Source organism: Lytechinus pictus, chromosome 11 (genome assembly GCF_037042905.1).
Source record: "Lytechinus pictus isolate F3 Inbred chromosome 11, Lp3.0, whole genome shotgun sequence".
Lineage (NCBI taxonomy): Eukaryota > Metazoa > Echinodermata > Echinoidea > Temnopleuroida > Toxopneustidae > Lytechinus > Lytechinus pictus.
In genome coordinates, this window is record NC_087255.1 from 30517866 (window position 1) to 30540551 (window position 22686).

A 22686-nucleotide genomic window follows, 5' to 3' on the forward strand; every position below is an offset into this window, starting at 1 on the left:
ATCAAATTTGATGAAAAATGGATCTAACCCCTTTTGCAATTGAGCTCTTCATATGCGCTGCCAAGACTGTTTATTGGTTGTTTATTGGTCGCTTTCTTTGCTCTTGATCTTGCCATTTGAGAACGGAAGAACTTTTTTTGGCGCTGACCCCTCTTCGGCCCTCAGCTAATTGCCAGAAGAAAAATAATTTTTAAGTGACGGGTGATCGAAATATTTGTTATTTGAAATGTCTAATTCTCCAGCACGTGAAACTGATGTAAGTTTTTTGTTAAATCATCGTCGATGATGACACTATGCATTATCTACATTTGTATTGACTTGTCGAGGACCGGTATCGACCGTACGGTACGGTAAGGAGTTTCGCTCCCGTGGCGTCGGCGGCGGAGCTACCTGAGTTACGGTGCGGAGAGCTACATCACATGTAGACAGCTGGCAGCCGTCTGTTTCGAGGAGTTTTTTAACTTTTTTTTTTTTTTAATTTCTCCTCGTACACAGACGGCTCGCTAGCGTGCAGCCACCATTAGGGGACTTGCAATGCAAAATCCCCCCGTCGGGGCTCTTCAATTTTTGTCTTTAATGAATAAAAATTTTGAAAATTAATGCGACCAAAATGCAAATTAATATTCCCTCCCAGTCTTGGCATTAATTGCCCAAAAATGGAGAAAAATCAAGTTAAAAGGAACAAAAACAGTGACTTACCTCGGCTGTCGCGCAAATTCACTTCCCCGTTTTATCCGATCTTAAGTACATAAACATATGGCCATTGAGTCCCCTGTACAGATCGCGCTAGAACTTCGGTCTCTGTATTTGGTGAGTGAAGCCAACGGAGTTCAGCTGAACAACCAACATAACAGAGACCGAAGCTTTTGGTCTACATCACATGTAGGATATCCCGACATTTGTTAAAGCAGATCATTCATTGAGCAGATAAAACATCGTAATTTGCTCCAGATTTTCTCAAATTTCGTGCATTCAATACTTAAGTGTAGCAAAAATTGTGAATATTTGTATAGACTATAGTCACGTATTGTATTACCGGACACTATTATGATTCCGGACGCGCATATTACTGCGTTCTAAAACAAATTCGTACCGTAAGACTTCCGCAATTCAATTTCACAGAGCAATACATAGAACAAGATTGCAAAAACAAGGCGACAAATCCAACTTTTACCTAATTATCTCTAAAAATGACAGAAAATGCTTAAAATATCATATAACATAGTTTTGTATTAATTAACAATTGATATATTTTCTAACGGAAATATATTGGGCCTGATTTGCCGAATTTCAATCTCGTCCACTCCTTCGATCGAATGATGAGGTGTGGTGTATTGTGGGTGATCGTCGACGGCTAGTTCTCAAGGTACCCGTGCGCGAGGTTTACCGTGAGTAGAGCCGTCGATCGTCAGCGCATCGATAGAACTTGATGAGCGTCACATTACGAACGCGAGCATATTATTATTGGAAAGTGCCATGGAACATGCAGCTAACAAGAAAAAATAAAATAAGTTATCAAACACGAATTTATTACCAACATCTGCTCAGATTCGATATAAAAAAAGCAAATAATACTTAGAATTTACTCATGATATGATATAAGAAGAAAAAAATCACAAAAATTTGTTCTTACATCATTATAATCAAGGGTATCTTTACCCGTCCGGCGCGCGTCCGGAATCATGATGTAATTTGTCGCGCACGAAAATAATTGTTTTTCGTGGAGGGGTATGCGGCAAGTGCGATGCAAAGAAAATGGTTGGTAAATGTAAAATAATTTTATCATATTCATAATTTTCGTAATATTTGGAATAGCAAGTGTGAATTTTTCTTGATTGTATTTCCTCTAGTTGTCATTTTTAAAGCACTGAAATAAAGGTGTCCGGCAATAGGATACACTGCCATACTTGACTTTGTATTTTTTTTTTAATTCTGTCTGAAAAAAATGATTGACTGAAGTCTAAACTTATTATTAGAAGAAGAGTGAAGACTGAACTGAAATTTGGTACAAGTCAAGAAAATCACATAGATATCCACTCACACTCGTGCAAGGTCAGTAATACTAAACTCGCACCAAGAACGGCGTTTGGCAGTGGATAGCATGGATAGTTGGTTGTGCGTTCTGTGACGCCACTTCTGCAGTTCTGCGGGCGTCAACAACACGACTTCTATCTATGACTATGGCTTGATTTTTCTTAGACAGCTGGCAGTCATCTGTTTTGATGAGTTTTCAAACATTTTTAATTTGTTTTTTCCTTATACAAAGACGCCTCGCGATTGTGCAGTCACCCTTACGGGCTAGGGGGTTAATAATGCAAAATCCCCCTTTAATCATAAAAATATATTTAGAACTGGACCAAAATAAAGTCCTGAAATGCACCAAAACACGAAAAATTAAACTTAAAAGGGGAAAAACAGTGACTTACTTCGGCTGTCACGCAACTCTCACTTCCCTGGTTTATCCGAACTTGATACATTAACATATGGCCATTGAGTCCTGTACAGATCGAGTTAGAACTTCTGTCTCTGTAATTGGTGAGTGGAGCCAACGGAGTTCAGCGGAACAACAGTGACCGAAGCTTTTGGTCTAGATTTTTCTGTGCACGGCGGCATGTTTGTAATGAACCCTTGAGTGATAATGTTGGGGCCTAAGTTAGATTCCTCTAGATCTATTTCTCTAAAGTTTTTGTGAGATTTTTGGCACACTAATAAGAATATAGATGCAAATGACAATAAGGACAAGGTGTCCAACTTAGTCTGTGCAGTGCCTCTTGACTTGTCTTCACACTCTAGCTTAAATATATAATAAAATTATGAAAAGAAGACACATTACGTCAAACCCTTGTTGGGGAGGCGACCACAGTTCAGGCCCTGAACTGGTTTTCTACCCCCTTTACAAAAACCTTTGTTAGAGGATCCAAGATATTTAATTCCCAAGCGCTATCAACCCTGTATCGGCCAATAATCCCTCTTAGATGTAACATTTCACCTCTGCACGCTAGCCTGAGGGTTAGACCATAAACAGCAGCTGTGATATTACTTAAGAGCAGCTCTGCCTGTAGTAGGTCTTTCAGAATTAAATTATTGTATTTGATATTTAATCAAGTTATCAAAGGCATATTGTATTGAAGGGCAAGTCCACCCAAACAAAAAGTTGATTTGAATAACAAGAGAAAAAATCCAACAAGCATAGCACTGAAAATTTCATCAAAATCGGATGTAATATAAGAAATTAATGACATTTTAAAGTTTTGCTTAATTTCACAATTACGGTAACAGTTATATGCACACCCTGGTGGGTATGCAAATGAAGAGACTGATGATGTCATCCACTCACTATTTCTTTTGTATTTTATTATATGAAATAGGGAATACTCTATTTTTCTCCTCATTGTCACTTGAGTGAAACAACAATTAATTCCTCCCTGAACATGTGGAATGAGCATTGTTTAATACTCCAGTCAAGTTGGTCCTTATTGTCAAATCTATAGAACACGAAATATATATTGTATAATTCAAACAATAAAGAAATAAGAAATAGTGAGTGAGGGACATCATCAACTCTCTCATTTGAGTTGTGCATATCATTGTTTTGTGAAAAAAATAAGCAAAACTTTATAAAGTGTCATAACTTTCTTATTTTAAATCCGATTTTGATGAAATTTTCAGTGTTTTGCTAGTTTGAATTTTCTATATTCATATCAACATTTTTCTGGGGTGGACTTGACCTTTAAGACATCCAACATTAGTTTGTTTTGAATTTTCAACAAAGAAAATTAACCCCTAAATGATGAAACTATTATTAAGGAGAATAAAAATGATTGCATGTGCTGGCAAGTTGCAGAGTTTGCTGGAATTGTCACGCTGCGTATGCAATAACGAAAGAAATTAAGGAAGAAAGAGAAAGAAAGAAAGAAAGGAGCCAAAGGAAGAAAGAAAGATTGAATCTGAGGAAGGAGGGGAGAAAGAACAAATGAAAGAAACAAAAAGAAAAGAAAAGTAAGAGGATTTGAAAAGAGATTGTATTTGATATTTAATCATGTTTTCAAAGCCATATTGTATTTTGAAATCCAATGCCATTTTGTTTTCAAATTCTAACAAAGAAAATCGGCCCCGAAATAAAACTATTAAAGAGAAATAAAAATGACTACATGCACTGGCGAGCAAGTTCGATGGAATTGGCACGCTGCGTATGTAATTGCGGTTTAGTTTTTTTCGGACCCATCGAGGTCAAGAAACATGTTTAGATGTATACTTTAACTTGCCCGGGATGATTTAGGTTTTTCATGGTTCGTAACGGGGGTTTGCCTTCTCCAACGATGGCTTTGCCTCATGCATGCAATGGCCACAAACTTCACACGTACAATAACGTTAGACAGATGTTTATTTTAAAATCTGACTCAAAAAGGTGGAAAATATTGAATTTCAGGCATTTCAGAATGTGGGAGCTTTTGTTCATTCTGAAAATGATTGACTGAAGTTTTGTCCAAGAATATATATATCTCTCAAGTTTTTGTGAGATTTTTGGCACACTTAATTAGAATTTAAGGAATATTATCAACTGAAATATTTTGTGGAATAAAGAGAAATTCATATCTTATCTTAAGTTCAATTTTTAGGTATGCAAACATGGGGCCCTCTTTATAATAATCTGCTCATTCCAAAAAGCATGGTTTGCAATCATGACTGCTGTATTGGTATTGAAATTGTCATGTAGAGGAAATAGAGTTTTAAGTCACTGATCTCAAAAAGTGGAACAGGGGGGGGGGGGGATGCATATTGTATCAAAATTTTGTATAATTTTAGGGGAGAGATGTGTACCCCAACTGTATTTAAAAAAAAACACCTTTATTTCTCATTTTATTCACTGTAATTTTTGTTTGCTGGTACTTTCCAGAGTAGTATCTGAGAGCCTGGAACAACTCTGAGTGATCTTCTTTAACCTTGAAGAATTAATCCCTGATGCAGCACTCTTTTTGGGAGCAAGACTGATTAAACCATAGTATGATATGCTACGAATCCCGCTCATCTTCTCATACATATGTATTTCTATCTCTCATTTTCCACTTTCTTGTTACAGGATGTGGAGGTAGGAATGAGTCTGACAGATAACTCTCCTCCACCCACCCATGGGGAGAGTAACAGAGTAGAACTTGAACTTCCACCCCCATACAGTACAGCTGCAGCAAGAGGTAAGGGACATTGCATTGTTTGACTATTCAAAATTCACAATTGGTCAGTAGTTTGTGCAAATCATAGAAAAGTTTTTTAATTTGTTCAGTACCTTTATCTGATTGACATATTAATAAACCTCTTTTTTGGGGTCTTTTATCCTTGGAGCAGTAATCAAAAGATGATAGATGATATTTTAGTTGTGTTTACAGTAAATGTACTTCCCTAAGTTACTACATGTACATCACAGTAATAGTTTGATCAATTTGAAATTTCCCCGTGATAGTGGATTGTTAGATAATACTCATATCCATCAAATATGAGACACTTCTACTGGTGCTCCAGAATTTTCATCCCTGGCCTAGATATACAAATTTCAAGAAATACATTCCTTGCTGGGAACCCATTTACCTCACCTTGGTCGAGTGTAGAAAATGTAGGTCAATGCCTTGACAAAGGGTATGAATATAAAATATATCAGATATTCACATTTATTTATGAACAAAAATATCAGATATATTCATATTGAACAGCCCTTTTTCCAAAATCTACTAAATCTGCAACATTGGAGAAGCTTTAACATTGCTGTGAATGTGAATTTTCAGGGCTCTTGAGAGCATGGGGGGGGGGGGGCGAAATTGCCCCAAGATTCCATGTAAATTCTTTCCCTGAATTGCACAATATGAATGAAATATAATGTATCAACTATCAGAGCATATGAAACATACATGTATTAGAGTTTATTATCTGTTCTGACGTCAGGTGCCCCACCTTCATACAGTTCTCTTTATGGTGACATGCAGACTGCGAAAGGGGAGTCCAAAAATCCCTTTGATTACATGTTGAAAGTATGGAAGCTGATCCTCCGTTTAGGTAAGTGCAGCATATATCACACATTTTCACTTTTTTTTTCTTTGAAAAATATCCAGTTTGTTGCATCTGTTGAGTGATCCTGCCCCTCTCTTATTCATTGATTGCCAATAATAACTTGAGCAATATCTCACATGTCACTTTAAATTTATACATCAGGGCCCTGTTTCATATAAAGCAATGGTAACTTGCATGGAATCCTTGATTTTGATTGGCTGTTGATCAGCACTCCCATGGTAGTTACCATTGAATGGCAAAGTTTGTACCATAACAGGAGCTTTTATGCAACAGGGCCCAGGACAAAATCTTTGGATTGGTGCAATTGACCCCAGCCCTTCCCCATGCATACAGTCACATAAAAGCTCAAACTTGTTTTCAAAAGATGATGTGAGTGTTACTGCTTTTGATTTTCACTGTAAGTTAAAGGTACTTTCAACTAGGAAAACTTTATTCCAAATATTGTGTATAGTATACTGAAAGCATTACTTTCTATATCAAATTGTGCTTTGACTTAAAGGGATGGTCCAGGCTGAAAATATTTATATTTTAATACATAGAGTGGAATTCACTGAGCAAAACAGGGGCCGCGGAACGGTTTTCAAAGTGGGGGGGGGGGGGGGGCTGAGCCAAAAGTGGGGGGGCTGACCATGCTAAAAATCACAATCATATGGTCATTTTTACATTTTTGTACACGGTTTTGGAAAAAAATGGGGGGGGGGCTGAAGCCCCCCCAGCCCCCCCGGTTCCGCGGCCCCTGCAAAATGCCGAAAATGTCATCAAAATTGGATAACAAATAATGAAGTTATTGAAGTTTAAAGTTTAGCAATATTTTTCGAAAACAGTCGTCATGAATATTCATTAGGTGGGCTGATGATGTCACTTCTCCACTTTCCGCTTTCTTAAAGGACAAGTCCACCCCAACAAAAACTTGATTTTAATAAAAAAGAGAAAAATCCAACAAGCATAATGCTGAAAAATTCATCAAAATCGGATGTAAAATAAGAAAGTTATGACATTTTAAAGTTTCGCCTAATTTCACAAAACAGTTATATGCACATCTCGGTTGGTATGCAAATGAGGGAAGTGATGACATCACTCACTCACTATTTCTTTTGTATTTTATTATTTGAAATACGAAATATTCTAATTTTCTCCCCATTGTCCTGTGAAACAAAGTTTTATTTCTCCCTGAACATGTGGAATTACCAGTAGCGGACCGTGACCCAGAGGAGACAAAGCATTGGAGGGGCACTGTATTGTTTGTGAACAATGCTGTGTCCCCCCAATGCTTTGTCTCCTCCGGGTCACGGTCCGCCACTGGGAATTACTATTGTTTAACATTTTATGGTTCAGTCAAGTTTGTGCTTATTGTCAAATCTGTAAAAAATGAAATATTGTGTAATTCAAACAATAAAAAACTAAAGAAATATTGAGTGAGTGACATCATCGACTCTCTCATTTGCAAGTAACTGACTCGTTCATATAACTATTTTGTGAAAAATAAGCAAAACATTAAAATGTCATAACTTTCTTATTTTACATCCGATTTTGATGAAATTTTCAGCATTATACTTGTCTGATTTTTCTCTATTAATTCAGATCAACATTTTTCTGAGGTGGACTTGACCTTTATGTTATTACATAAAATCATAATTTTTTCATTATTTCATACTTGCATGAATAATATGTCTCCCTTATAATGAAATAAGTTGCAGCAATAAATATCTAATGCACTAAATCAGTTGTAAATCCAATCTTTCTATTTCTTGGGGGGAAAATTTTGAATAAACCTAATTTCATATAATAAAATACAAAAGAACAAGTGGGGATGTGACATCATCAGCCCACCTAATGAATATTCATGACGACTGTTTTCACAAAATATTGCTAAACTTTAAAATTCAATAACTTTGTTATTTGTTATCCGATTTTGATGAAATTTTCGGCATTTTGCTCAGTGAATTCTACTCTATTTATTAAACTATAAATACTTTCAGCCCGTACCATCCCTTTAAAGAAATGGCCCCCCACCCCGGAATAAAAAGAAAGTTTTTACTTTCATTGATGTACACGTGTCATATGACTAATGTATGTTTATTATTTATCTACATGATGATAGTGAGGGCTCATTGGTTCATTCATTCATTTATAAAATGGAGTTCAACCTAAAGACAATAGATGCTAACTTCCAATAATTAGCCGAATGTAACTGTAAGTTGCTTTATGTGGAACAGATACTTCTCAGTGATGTCAGTATGAGATGAAAGTATCTTGAAAAACAAATATTGAGATTGTCCACATTCATGCTTACCCTGTGTACATGTAAAAAAAAAAAAAAAAAAATAAGGTCATGATTCTGATATATATGTTTCATCTCTATGTGTTTTCAGCTTGTGTCACCAAATTTATGATTGTGGTCCTGACAGTACCTCTTGCCATGATAATAATCGGTGAGTAATTAGCCATTGATTTCATTTCCCTTCACTAATTCTGTACATTAAAAGTAGAAAGAAATAGACATTTGTAAAGTCTATCAAGATACATACTAGTCTATGTATTCCATGTTGCACTATTACGATAGCTTAGCTCTAGTTCCTGTTACAGCACACCCAATGAATTCAATTTCAATTCAATTTCAATTTATTTTATTTCATTTTCAACAGAACAAAGTAATGTGGTCGAAATAAATACAATGAACAAATACAGACATCATAAATTGGGGCATGTACATTATATTAAACAAGTAAAAGTAAAACAAAACAGAGTATTATATATACAAGCAAAATATCATAAACATTATAAAATAAAATTCTGAGAAATGGAGGGATCCACTAAAAAGCAGTGCTTGTATTGTGGACCCCTCTAAATAATTATTTTGGAATTGCCTACTGGAATTAATCCTGCCGGGTACCCATTCATCTCACCTGGGTGGATTCCAGCACATTATGGGTAAATTTGTTTTGCTGAAGCAAAGCATGCTGTGGCTTGGATTTTAACCCATGTCCCTCTGATTAAAAGGCCAGAACCACTATTAAACATGATGCGCCCACACCTGATTTTGAATATTTTATGGGCATTTTTGTTTTTATGAACATTATAATATATTTAATTTTCACAAAATTATTTCTTTGAAAATGTCATTTTGGGTGATTATTGAAATTCAATTTGATGAACTTAGCAAAGATGAGAGGACATAATGTATGTTGTTTTTATCACTTTGTGATATCAATTCAAGTACAGTGTTGCACTGTGTATGTTGCATTCTGCAGCAAAATCAGACTCTATGGCCAGTATTCTGAAGTCAGGTTTAACTTAGACTATGGTCTAACTCTGTGCTAAAATTATGGAAAGCCAAAAATGTCAAAATTTTCCTTATATTGTATGTTTCTTATGTTTACTGTGCTCTCTCCTAACTCGTGAATCATAAAGAGAAAGCTTTCTTATTTATCCTTCCTAGACCCTTAAGAATGATTTGAGAGAAAAATGAGCTGATACATTGAAATTATGCTAAGAGATTTATGTCACTATTTGCTATCCATACTTAAACCACGAGTTTAGACCAGAGTTTGAATTAAACCAGACTTCAGAATATGGGCCTGTATAGTTTTGTTTATCTTTCTATCTTCTTTTTCGAGTAGTACTCTACCATAATTATTGCGTATATTGATATAATCACTTTCACACTAAGTCAAGGCAATGGCTCTTGTGGACCGGGGGGGGGGGGGGGGATTTCACAAAGCATCATGTCATAAATTTTTATCATGGTTGGCGGATTTAAATCATGTTGATTATATTGTGATTAAAATCGCATGTGTACACATGGTCATACAAAATAATTACTTGTAATTATTAATTGAATTGTTGCCCAATAAGTGGTGGAGACTAAAGCAAAATCACATGAAATTCATTCTGCTTGGCAGAGCATGAAAGATCAAATCAGATATAAATTTACTCTTGCGCAATTGGTCTGTGCTGCATTTCACCAGTCCTGGCTGCCAAGGTTATCCCAGGCTGTCGTGTAACAGTTGGCCATGAATCTGAGGAAGGCGGAAGGTGGCCATATGCTGGAACAGCTAAAGCAATTTAAGAGATGGGGGCAAAGCATGTTGCCAAAGATGTCACAGAAGCCCATGTCGATGAGGAGAACAAGATCGTGACAGCCCCTGCATTCATGTGTGAAACCAAGGTTCATGAGATCTTTGACAGCGTTGGAAGCATGGTCAACGGAGTCCTTAAACTTTGCTGAAACCCCTCTTTGAACTATCAGAGTTCAAATAAAGTTCTGGGCCCTGTCATGCAGAGAGTTACGATAGATCCAATCAGCCACAACTATGGAGAGCCAGCAACGTCAACATCTAAAATATTTGTTCACAATGTTTTCTAGATGTGATGTATATTCATACATTCATAGTTTTCTTGAAGATTCGGTGTTCTTCTCTTTGTTTGCAGGGGACATTGTGCAGATTTCCTGAAGAGGAAGTTATGACATTGATGGAGGTCCATATACTTGAGTTTGATTGGATCAATTGTAACCCTTTGTGAGACAGGGCCCTGTCTTACAAAGACAATCATACAACCATAGTTTAAAAGATATTGGAATGATCGTGATCTCGACTAATCACTGATTTGAAGAAAGTGACAATCATTGGTTAATTGTGCCAATTGTTAATCCATAATCTAAAACTACTTTGAAAATTTATTTACAAATTGTTGCAATTTCAGCTCAGACATAATGAATGATAACTTCCATGACATTAGTATGTGTTCAGCTCTTCAAACAAACATATGCATGGAATCATCTAAAAGTTAGTTGATTTGAGATGTTATGTTACTTAATCATATATTGGAGCCAATAAGTATTAAAATCATATTTTAAAGCATTTTTAACAGAATAATGCATGGTTTCTTGGACAATGATGGATAATAAGATATAGCATTTTGTTAAAAGGACTATCCGTTTCCGTCCCTCCATTAGTCTGAACTATCATCTTATCCAGCTGCACCTGAAGTCCAGACGATCCGCCATCCGGAAGCTGCAATCTTCATAACGGGTGACTTCAACCGATTGGACACTTCCGCCTTAGTCGCCGATCCCCGTTTTCAACAAGTTGTAAGACAAGCGACCAGAGGTGATAGGATCTTAGATAAGATTATTTGTAACATCAGCGATAGATATAAAGAAGTTATTATCTGTTCTCCCATTGGTCAGTCGGATCATAATTCAGTACTTTGGCTTCCATGAGACCATGTAGCTCCAAGCAATGCTAGCCATTATCGTACAACTCGTCCTATGCCTGACAGTGCAATACGGTCCTTCGGTATGTGGTTGAATAGTGTTGATTGGACTGACGTTACCAACAAGGTGGATATCAATGAAAAATATGAGTTATTCATTCAAACGCTCCAATCTGCAATAGATCATTTCTTTCCGATTCGTAGGGTGAAGCTTCACAAGTGTGACAAACCATGGATGACCCCACGGATAAAGCATCTCATCAATGAACGACAACAAGCTTTCCATCGAAATGACATTGCAGTTTGGAAGAGATTAAAGGCAACCTTGAAAGTGAGCATAGAACATGCTAAGAAGGAATACTATGCTTCACGGGTTCAACGCTTGAAGAAAAACAACCCTTCAGCTTGGTTTCGTCAAATTCGAGTGATGACCGGAAATACTAAGGATCCTAACCCTATTCAAGTTCCGGATATACCTTCAAGCGATGAAGCTGCAATAGCTGCTGCCATCAACCAGTCCTTTGCCTCTGTAGCATCCGATATCCACCAACTCGACTTAGCTGAGCTCCCATCATACTTACCATCTAAGAGCCCTTGCCCGACTGTTTCTTCTTGGGAAGTTTATAAAGAACTATCAAAAGTGCAACAGTCTAAGGCTGGCGGCCCTGATAGTATATCAGCTAGGATCATCAGGGAATTCTGTCTTGAACTTGCGACCCCCTTGGCAGACATAATCAATACCTCTTTCAGCCAAAGCAAAGTTCCCAGTGACTGGAAACGAGCCATCGTTATTCCAGTTCCTAAGACACAACCCCCAACGATAGATAAACTTCGTCCAATCTCTCTAACCAGCCACTTTGCCAAGATAGCTGAAGGATTCATGGCAAACTGGATTCTACAGGATATTAGACCCAAACTTGACCCTAACCAATTTGGTAACAAAAAATTCATCTCAACTAATCACTATCTGATCAACATGCTTCATTTGATGTACGAAAATGCTGACAAACCTAAAGCTACATCCTCGGTAATTGTAACTGATTTTAGTAAGGCATTTGATAGGGTGGACCACACGATAGCAGTAAGGAAATTGATTGATCTTGGTACCAGATCTGCCATTATCCCATGGATTGCTGATTTTTTATGTTCACGTCAGCAATGTGTAAGATATCGTTCAACGCATTCTGATTGGGTAACCTTACATGCAGGTGTCCCTCAGGGAACTAAATTGGGGCCAATTATATTCCTAGCGATGGTCAATGACATTAAGCCATCCTCCAAGAACTCATCTACCTTCAAATACGTAGATGATCTTTCTGTTGTAGAATGTAGGAACAATAACCAATTATCTGAATTGCAGAAATCTATGGACTATATTCTAACCTGGTGTGAACGCAATCATATGAAAATGAACCCCCAAAAATGTGCGCAAATGAATGTTTGCTTTCAAAGGTCTTTCCAAGTGCACCCATCAGTTTATATTGGTACCCAAGAACTGGCAACTGTTCAATCAACCAAAATTCTGGGAGTCATTATCCAAAACAACTTAAAATGGGACCAAAACACAAATGATATCATAAAGAGATCAAACAGCAAAATTCACATGCTTAGATTATTGAAACGCCATGGTCTTCCCCAAGATGATTTTTTGACAATATATAGGTGCTATATTAGGCCCGTGCTGGAATATGCAGCTCCTGTATGGATTGGGGGACTCACCAAAGAACAGATCACAAGGTTAGAAAGAGTTCAGAAAAGGGCTTTAAGGGTAGTTATGGGCACCCGCTACTCTACTTACGATAATGTCTTGGTGGAATTGAAGCTCCAATCACTCTCTGATAGAAGGGAAGATTCGAGTTTGAATTTCTTTAAGAAAACTCTACTCAATACAGACCAATTCGAATCGTTTTTCCCTCCAGATAATCAAAGATTGTTGAGACGTAAACCCCTAATCCCTGAGCCAAAATGCAAAACTAAACGAATGCAAAACAGTGCAATACCGTATCTCATTCGTATACTTAACAATAACCAGAATAAAGTGATGAGCGAGTATGCTACTTGTTCCTTCCTACCTACATGTACACTTTAGACTTGTCAATCCCTTAATGCTTGTGGTTTCGTGTCTCACTTTTCCCTTTGACTCTTTATTACCTTTTCTATTTCTCTCTCCTTCCCCTCATTCTGTTTCTACTACTTCTTTCCTTTCTTTCCTCTTCCTTTTTTTCCTTCTTCATCCTTTGATTCTTTTCATTATCTCCTTCCCTTTTCTTTTACCCTTGTTTCTTTCTTTTCACCTTCATGACCTTTGGTCTCTGCCTGTTTATTCCTTTTCCTTCTCATTATGACAGTCCCTCTCTCCACTTTTCAGAGGTTTTTTTTTTTCTCAATTTTTCCTCCTTTCTCGCTTCTCACCATTCTCTTTTTTTTCAACCCAAACATCATGCACTCTTTTTTATCATTTTTAACGATGTAATCTGGTACAATACAGACAAATTCTACTTTTTTATCCTCACAGTTCACTATGTTGAATTCTAATTATAACTTAAACAGGATTTTTTTTTTTTTTTTTCTAGTAGCCTCGCTACCCTTCTCTCTTGTCCTTTTTTTCGGTGTATATTTACGTTGTATTCCAAATTAAGTTGCTTTCACTATTGATCAATTACTCCATCTCGTTTACTATGCTATTCTTGTTTGTTTTTGTTTGTTTTGTTTTTCATCCGCCTACAAATTTAATTGCTGCTTCATTTTTTTCCTTCTGTCCCTCTTCTCCTCACTTTTGCTATTCTGCCTATATATTTTTTCCTCCTTATCTTTCATCTCTTGTGTATTCATATATTTAATTTATTCCTTAATTGTATATGATCTGGTACTTTTGTGCATAATTTGTATGTCTCATCTATGACTTTGTATTTTTTGTTTTAGTTCTGTGATTCTTGTAATTGACGTCAACGTCATATTGAACACTTTTTGTCTTGTAATAAGTTTTTTTTTTTTTTTTACCATATTTGTTGTTTTATTGTATTATGTTTTTTTGTTTGTTATATGCCACACTTTGCTTATTCCTTATAATTTCAATCTTTTATATTGTAAAAACTTTTTGTAATTCGGCTCTGTGCTGTGATGAAAGTTTTTTATCTGAATAAACCATTTTGAATTGAATTGAATTGAATGAATGTCATGCATGGCATACTTTACAAATGAGTGTATTTCATTTAATTTCAGGCAATAGTTGGTTATTATGTATTTCAGGTGGGGAGAGTGTATCCTTGGTCTTTATAAAGTATTTCTTTGGATTTGTACACATGTGTAGTATTCTTTTGTGGCACTTTTATGTTTTTTTTACAATTTGACAAGTGACCCAAATGAAATCCCTGTGGTGATGACACAGCATTTGCTCCTGCAAAATTTGCTCTGATCTTGATATCTTGGAGGGCATAGGGTTAGAGACTTAGAGTTAGGATTGTAATTAGAGTTTTTGGTTCAGAATAATGTTAAGATATGGATTAGGGGTCATTTAGATTTTGAGGTTAGATTTTATGTTTGGCTTAACATGCATATTTTCCATCGGAGCAATTGTCGCCAGAGCAAATGTCATGGAACCGTCTAAGTAGCATTTGAATCATTCTATTGTCATGATAGATTAATCTCTTCCATTATTAGCAATTACATGTAGTACTCAATCCTCCCCATCCTGGTAATAAGCATTTTGAAGAGCTCTTTCTTGATTATGGTATTACTGCACAGGATAATGGATATGTATAATTTTTGTTATAATAATAATAATAAGTGACATTTATATAAAGCGCCTATCTCATTGTGTCTCTAAGCGCTTTATGTGTACATATTATTACCCCGGTCATCGGATCCTGGCATGCTCGCAAACAATGTATGCACTTTCTCCACTCTCTGGGGAGCATTCCAACAAAATTTCCTAGACTCAATTGCTAGGCATATCACATAGGCTTTCGCATCCTACCAGGTACCCATTTAACACATGGATAAAGAGTGGCAAATTGTGGATTGACGCCTTGCGAAATGACGCTAGGCCGCGTTGGGATTCGAACACACGACCCTCTGATTACAAGGCGAGAGTCAGAACCGCTACACCATGACGCTTCCACAATAAAGAACACATCAGATAGGTTTGTGTTTTTCCCCATTTGTCCTAATAGCTTGGTTTCCCCCAATTTTTAATTTGAGGTCTCTCATAGAATCATTTTCCAATTGTCCTGATAATATCTTTTTTCTCATCTTTTCATTCCAGGTTCTGTGTTTTTTAATGACTGCCCCACCGATAGAATCATCCCAATCGTCCTGATAGTTTTAGGAGCAGCCTACATCACTAAGACATTCATGGACCTGAGATCAAGGTTGGAGGTCCGCAATGAAGACGAGGTCGGGGCCATCAGGAGGAAAGATCTTGCCCAAAAGATTGCAAGCGTAATCTTGGGACTCTTTATTCTTGCTTTCTTCATTGCTGGTATGTATAGGATTTGCAAGCTATCTCTCTACCCTTTAACTCTTTGCAATATGCCTTCTAAAACCGAGGGTTTCTGGTGGCTGTTTCATAAAGCTGTTTGTAAATTACAAGCAACTTTACAAATGACTGGTGATCCTTTCTTAGGAGGTTTAATCAATACCAATGAAACTTTGGTGCACATAGTTTACCACAAGATAGATCACCGGTCATTCGTAATGTCGCTTGTAACTTACAGCTTTATGAAACACCCACCAGGATTATTTTCAAAGGTGATGTGGCAATCCATAAAAATAATGATGATTTACTAACAGAATCCAATGTAAACCATTTAAAATCAGTGAGTCACAATACCTATGTACGAGCGCACAGCATATGATTAGAGCTTGCTTATGACTTGTAGGCCTTTTGTCACTTGTTTATGTGGCCAGAGTTGACAGAAGCTAGTCAGCACTGGTGAAATGGAAATGTTAATAACCTGACAATGTTGGATCTCATCTTGTAGGAGCATAAAGAAAGGCAATCAGGATTTAAAAAACAAATATGAAAGACATTTGATTGTTGCATTTATGTTTTTTTTATAAGAAAAAGCATATGATAAAGCATAATAATCCAAGATTAAGTTAAATCTGAATAAATTTAAATTAAGTTTTGTAACGAATAGAGCCTCTTGCAATGTCAAAGTGTAGTACTAATCTCTTAAAGACACATTCTTGGTACACAGAGCAATACCTGCCTGCTTCCCCAGTTTTCTGTTTTCTAAAAAGCATATTTCTTTTGTTCTTCAGTGTTGTTTACATCAAATTCTATGTTATTTTACATTGATAAACATGATAACAAATTGTATGTAAATAGAGAAAATTTCAACATAAAAAATATGTGGGTTTCCATAATATGCATAGACTGTAATAGGCAGATAAATTGTTGTGAACATATGCTAACAGCTTGATACTGCAAATTCTTCGATTTTTTTTTAAGGCACATGTTTTGATTTATTATAGTTTGCTTTGATATTCATGGTTTGTCGTGCATTTTTTACTATGGTATTAATTTTTTGGCCAAAAAATTATGCTCTCCATTCAATTCTGGGTTCTTCAAAAATTCCTAGAAATCAAATTTCAAACCACTTTTTGTTTTTCAGGAAACTACATCGTCTTCAGTATCTACAATGTTGTTGTCATGGATGATGCGGAGAGCCCAAACTACTGCAATCCGATCCTCTACAACTTTGCCTTCTGGATCATGATTGTTATCTACATAGTAGGTACCCTGCTCTGCTGTTGTGTCTGCTGTGTAGCGGGAGTGGCTTCATGGAGAGCAGATGATTAACTTCAAAAGGAATCTGGTACCCTTGTTACAACTTGAAGTCTCTACGTTCTCGTCATTGGCTCTCAGGTTATTGGCTATATCATATCATTTTATGTTTCATTCCATTAAATAGAACAAAAAGTACAGTATGTTGACGTTTTTAATTAATGATGTTATAACTATCTCATCCTCTCTATGTACTGCATTTGGTGTCTTTTTAGAAAAGGCACTATAGAATAGTTAATGTCATTATCATGATCATCATTATTATTATTATTATTGTCAAAGTACATGTGTGTTTATGATTGAGTACTGCAATTCATTTAATGATTTTGTACCTTATGTATTGCATTCTTTGAGAGGAAAAAAAATGCACTCGGCGATTCTTGATACGTTTGATGTACATAACATTTGAAGTATGTATTTTATATATTCATGCTACTGTATATAACTTATATAGCATGTAGGTTAATATAGGTTATATTTTACAAAGATACCAAATCACTCCAATGTTTCACTTCTTCAGCTCTTTCAAGCCTTGCCTCTTTCATCAGTCTTTGTGTGTTGAGTTGGCATGGCAACAACAGTGTCTCGAGTATGGACTAGTTTTATTGCCTCCGTTTCATGAAGCTCTTCTTAAAAGCAAAATGCAAACTGTGACAGTCAGTTGTGAGAATATCATCATACATTTAGGTGTTTATTCAACTGAAGCTTGTGGGAAATCGCAATATAAAAAAAAGCGAGCAGATTGAAGATCACCAACAAAGACGAGCACATGTGGGACTGTATGATCAAATTCTGGCTTGCCAGCACACAATGTATCCACTCTCTCCACTCCCTAGGCAATATTCCAGCAAGAGCTTCCAGCTCCAATTGATAATCATTCTAAATTGGATTAAGCATGATCCTTCTGGGTTCCTATTTTACAGTTTGTGGTGAATTATATGCAATATACCATTTTTACTCAATTTTTATGGAAACTTGGGTCCCGTTTCATTATGTCATGGGAACAAAAAATACACAATTTCTATAACAAGTTTATTATCACTCAATCAAATCAAATTATTTCAGAAGCTCTAGACTTTAAAAAAAAAATTGTTATTATAACAAGTTTTATGAATATTGGTCCCAGACACTAGTGGGTATCGTGCAATAATTATTTGGTATTTCTCCTTGATTAATTATAAATCACAAATCATATTCATTTACAATCAAATTGTAACATTTCTGCCAATATCTGAATGTTCTGACTGCCATTAGTGATGTTAAAAGCTGATTTTGCTATATTACATTTTTTTAAATACATTGACAATTAATACAAGTACTGGTAGTAATATTATTGTACAAGTCTCAGCTTGTACATGTAAATGTATTTTTTGAAAGTTTGTTTTCATACCAAGTTTTATGAAATGGGTCCCAGACACTTGTGGGTATTGTGCCATAATTATTTGCTATTTCTCCTTGAGTAATTATAAATAACAAGTTTTATTCATTTACAATGAAATTGTACCGAATATATGCATTTTCAAATTAACTTTTCTGCCAATATCTGAATGTACTGATACTGACTGCCATTAAATGTCGAAAGCTGATTTTGCTATTTTAAATTGTTAAAATACATGGAATGAACATTTAATATTCAAGTTTCAGCTTGTACATGTAAGGGTAATAAAAAGCAGTGTAATTGAATTAGTTTCAAACAAAGGGTCCTGGGTTTAATTAACAGCCATGTCTTTGACTTTTTTCAGTCATCAGCATGAAAGTTTTTCACATTATTGCTGCACTCAACCCAGGTGAAGTGAATAGGCACCTGGTGAAATCCATTCTTTGAATACTCTGAGTGGCAGTTGGAGCCAAATTGAAGGTAATTTACATTTGGTTCCAAAGACAGGATGAAGTTGGGTGCTTTTATCTTTAATAGCTGTTGAGATAGATACCATAATGATTAAGTACTTGTTTTGGAAATATTAATTGAATTTAAAGGATCAAATCCGATTACATTCAAAGACTAAAAAGAGGCCAAACTTTTGTAGTATGCATGAGATTTGTTTGTGTTTTTCCAGAATATTTTTTTTTCTATTTTAAGAGGCTAATAGATACATAGAGGCTATAAAACAAAAAATGTTGAACAAGAATTTTTTTTTGTATGATGAGGACATTACACAGAAAAAACTTGTTTGCATTTTAACATTTTTTTTTCCATACCATATCCTGGCAGACCATGATAAAAAACATCCCCATCCCAAATTTTGAGGGAATTGATCCATGAAGGACTAAAATGTAGCCATACTTATCTGGCTCTATTGAAATCAGTAGAAATTAACCTGGTTCCAATTACAAACCAGGGCTGGTATTCATGGTCCGGGCTGAAAGTATTTATAGCTTACTAAATAGAGTAGAATTCACTGAGCAAAATGCTGAAAATTTCATCAAAATCGGATAACAAATAACAAAGTTATTGAACTTTGAAGTTAAGCAATATTTTGTGAAAACAGTCGTCATGAATATTCATTAGGTTCACTTGTTCTTTTGTATTTTATTATATGAAATTAGGTTTATTCAAATTTTTTCCTCCAGGAACTAGAAAAATTGGATTGACAACTGATGTAGTGCATTATATATTTATTGCTGCAACTTATTTCATTATAAGGGAGACATATTATTCACACAAGTATGAAATAATGAAAAAATTATGATTTTATGTAATAACATAAGAAAACAGAAAGTGGGGATGTGACATCATCAGCCCACCTAATGAATATTCATGATGACTGTTTTCACAAAATATTGCTAAACTTTAAACTTCAATAACTTTATTATTTGTTATCCGATTTTGATGAAATTTTTGGCATTTTGCTCAGTGAATTCTACTCTATGTCTTAAGATATAAATATTTTCAGCCCGGACCATCCCTTCAAGCCAGAATTTTAAGTATATCACTCAGTGTTTTGTTTAAGTGAAATACTTATCCATCAATTGTATATTTTTGCTCATGTAAAAGGTTTTGCTTAAATCTAAGACAGTCACCTACCTGGCCTAAGTCTAGCTCGTTCACAAATGTCTACTTGAGGCCAACCATGCTGCTGACTTCACAATGGTTTTAGAAAACACTTTGCTTAAAGTTGGCTTGATAAAGTAAAGTTCTCAGAAGTGACTTGAATACGAGTATAAGTAAAATACTTACTCAAATGGTACTTTTAACTGAATACTGGCCCAGGTTACAATAATTTCAGTAGGTGTGTTAGGTATTCACTTGACGTTACTTCTAAGGCCACAAGAAATCAAGTCATGTCAAATTTGGTGTGTTGAGGTTTTTTCACCATTCTAGACTGAAATGTCAGGAATATACTACAATATACAAAAAGTAAATTGATTACATCAGGGACGTTGCTAATTACTTATAATTGATATTAACTTATTTTGTACATGTGCATAAGAACTATTTTGAATTATAAAATTTGTTTTGAAGTTATCTGGAGAATAGATACATCTCTAGTAACTGCTACTGCCTATAGTGCCTTTGGCTTAAAAGTTTGAAAAAAGCAAATGAATTGAATATGTTTATTATCTAGCCAATCATAATATTCAAAGCTTGGTAAAAGGAGCTTAGGAATAGCTATGTACCAATCAACATTAGATTCTTAATTGTCAGTTTGTTTATATTTAAAATTTGATTGCTACATATGCACATAACTGAATACAACTCGGCACTATTTAAGTATCCAACATTTGTTTTATTGATACTTTAATTAATTTGAAAGAAGAGTTTTCAACTTACTGAGCTCCACCCCTTGGCTTAAAAAAAAAGAACCCTAGATCTCATTCCAGGGGCATGTAAAAAAGATGCAATCACTTGTTTTACTAAGCATCTCTCTATAAAGTCTATGGAGAACCATGTACAAAAAAGCAATCGTTCATGTTAATTGTATCCGTTTATGTTACACCTGCCTGCGATGACAGAAAGGGGCAGTGGTGTGTATTGCTTTGCTAGAGCTGCCCATCTGTTAACAGTCTTAACATGAAGGTTCAATGTCAGGTATACTGTAGCAACACTAGCAAAGAAAGGAATTGTATGCAAGCATAGAATTCCAGCAAGTACTTAGCTTTGAGAAGTTACATTGCAGTCTGTAAATATGTTAGTGAGGCTAACTGTGATTGACAAATGATGTCACTGCAAGAATGAGATCTGAGCTTTCTTTTTCTAAGCATGATGAAAATTATTCTTTCAAAAACTAATAAAAAAATCTCTGAAACATATTTGGATACTTTAATAGCAACAATTGAACTGTATTCAGCACTGACTGAATAAATGAATTTATCTATCCATTTAAAAAAAATAGTTTTAGTGGTCTTTTAAAAAGTTAGATATCTTATATTGGTTGCCCTTTTCATATTATATAATACAGGATCTGATGTTATACAATATGGTAGTTTTCAAGCAAGTTTGACTCATGTTTGTAAAAACTGATTTTGCTGGAAACCAGAGATTGAATATTCCACTTTCACCGTCAACCTATTATAGATGAACTGTTTTTTTATTTTTTTTATTTTGTGCCTACTTACATTTCTAGCTGCTATTTAGCAAGGTGCATGTTATGCGGAAAACACATTTTGATATATGTATATAAACAAATCTTTACTGGTAAATTATATTTGTGCAACAGTATTTCCTTGCAAAAGGAAATTATGCAATTTGTTTCATATTTATTATTTAATTAATTTCTGTGAAGTGCTTGGATTTGAATAGTCTATCATATTGTAAATGGTTTACACAGAGATGTAACTCCAGGGAAACATTTCATGAAACAAGTAGTTTTCTATGTGAGCCAATCCAATGCGATGATTTTGGTCGCTTACTAGTATAACAAATAACCATTTAAGTCACTGACTTTTTTATGAAATGCTTCCCAATATGTAGACATTGAATGTTGTAGGGCAGATGAAACAATCATATCCATCCAACCTATCAACACTAATGTAATGAAAAGAACATTCTTACCAAAAAATCACAAGAGTAGATGAACATGATACCTTGTATATTACTCTGAGTTTCTTTGAATGTAGTATGAAAATGGCATTTAAGAATTTATGTTATGTTATTATCGGATGTAAGTATAATTTTTGATAATGCTATTTTGTACGTTTGATATTTTGATATAGTATGGATCATAAATCATATTCAGAATGTTCTATTACCTTTTTTACATCTTGTATTAAAGCCTTTACAAAAATGAATTATGGAATTTATTCCTTCCTATGTATGTGTGATTCAATATTGATTATATAAAATAGGGGTATTGCTGAAAGGCACCTGGATGTTGAGGAGATAAACCATAGGTTAATGTATTTGAATTCACAAGGGAGAAAAGGGAGGGGGTGCGTGTGTTTGTGTGTGTGAAATGAAAAGAGAGGGAGAGAAGGGGTTAGTAAAAGAAATTTTGATTAGAAGAGAGAGAGATAGGGAAAGAGATGAGGGTTATGAGAAGGCTTTCTTATATTTTTTTACCATAATCGAAAAAAATATGACTAAATCGATGGGATGAGCAAATTATGGAGAGAGAGATGGGGTGGGATGGGGAATGGGAAGATCTTGAAGGATGGGTGTTCGTGCATGTACAGAATTG

The 22686-nt window shown here is 35.3% G+C and overlaps 1 protein-coding gene across 5 annotated transcripts; it reads left to right on the forward strand.

Moving 5' to 3' along the window:
* Positions 1-99: 99 nt before the first annotated feature.
* Positions 100-22297, forward strand: LOC129271668 (transmembrane protein 272-like). 5 transcript variants are annotated; one of them, XR_010295032.1, is made up of 7 exons: positions 100-256; positions 5081-5192; positions 5935-6045; positions 8433-8492; positions 15542-15757; positions 16896-17405; positions 20578-22297. XR_010295032.1 is itself a non-coding variant. In XM_064106322.1 (7 exons), the coding sequence occupies exons 1-6, from the start codon at positions 227-229 to the stop codon at positions 17081-17083; spliced, it is 717 nt and encodes a 238-aa protein (XP_063962392.1). In that variant the 5' UTR covers positions 106-226; the 3' UTR covers positions 17084-17099; positions 20445-22297. The 5 variants fall into 5 exon arrangements, 3 of the variants coding, with proteins under 3 accessions (XP_063962391.1, XP_063962392.1, XP_063962393.1); XR_010295033.1 differs by having other exon boundaries at positions 106-256; positions 16896-17259; XM_064106322.1 differs by having other exon boundaries at positions 106-256; positions 16896-17099; positions 20445-22297.
* The last annotated feature ends 389 nt before the right edge of the window (positions 22298-22686 follow it).

Bases quoted from the DNA above. Each gene is read 5' to 3' on its own strand.
- LOC129271668 (XM_064106321.1), top strand. From the start codon at position 227: ATGTCTAATTCTCCAGCACGTGAAACTGAT. The intron at 257-5,080 runs GTAAGTTTTTTG...TTCTTGTTACAG, and splicing joins CTCCAGCACGTGAAACTGAT to GATGTGGAGGTAGGAATGAG. The intron at 6,046-8,432 runs GTAAGTGCAGCA...ATGTGTTTTCAG, and splicing joins GAAGCTGATCCTCCGTTTAG to CTTGTGTCACCAAATTTATG.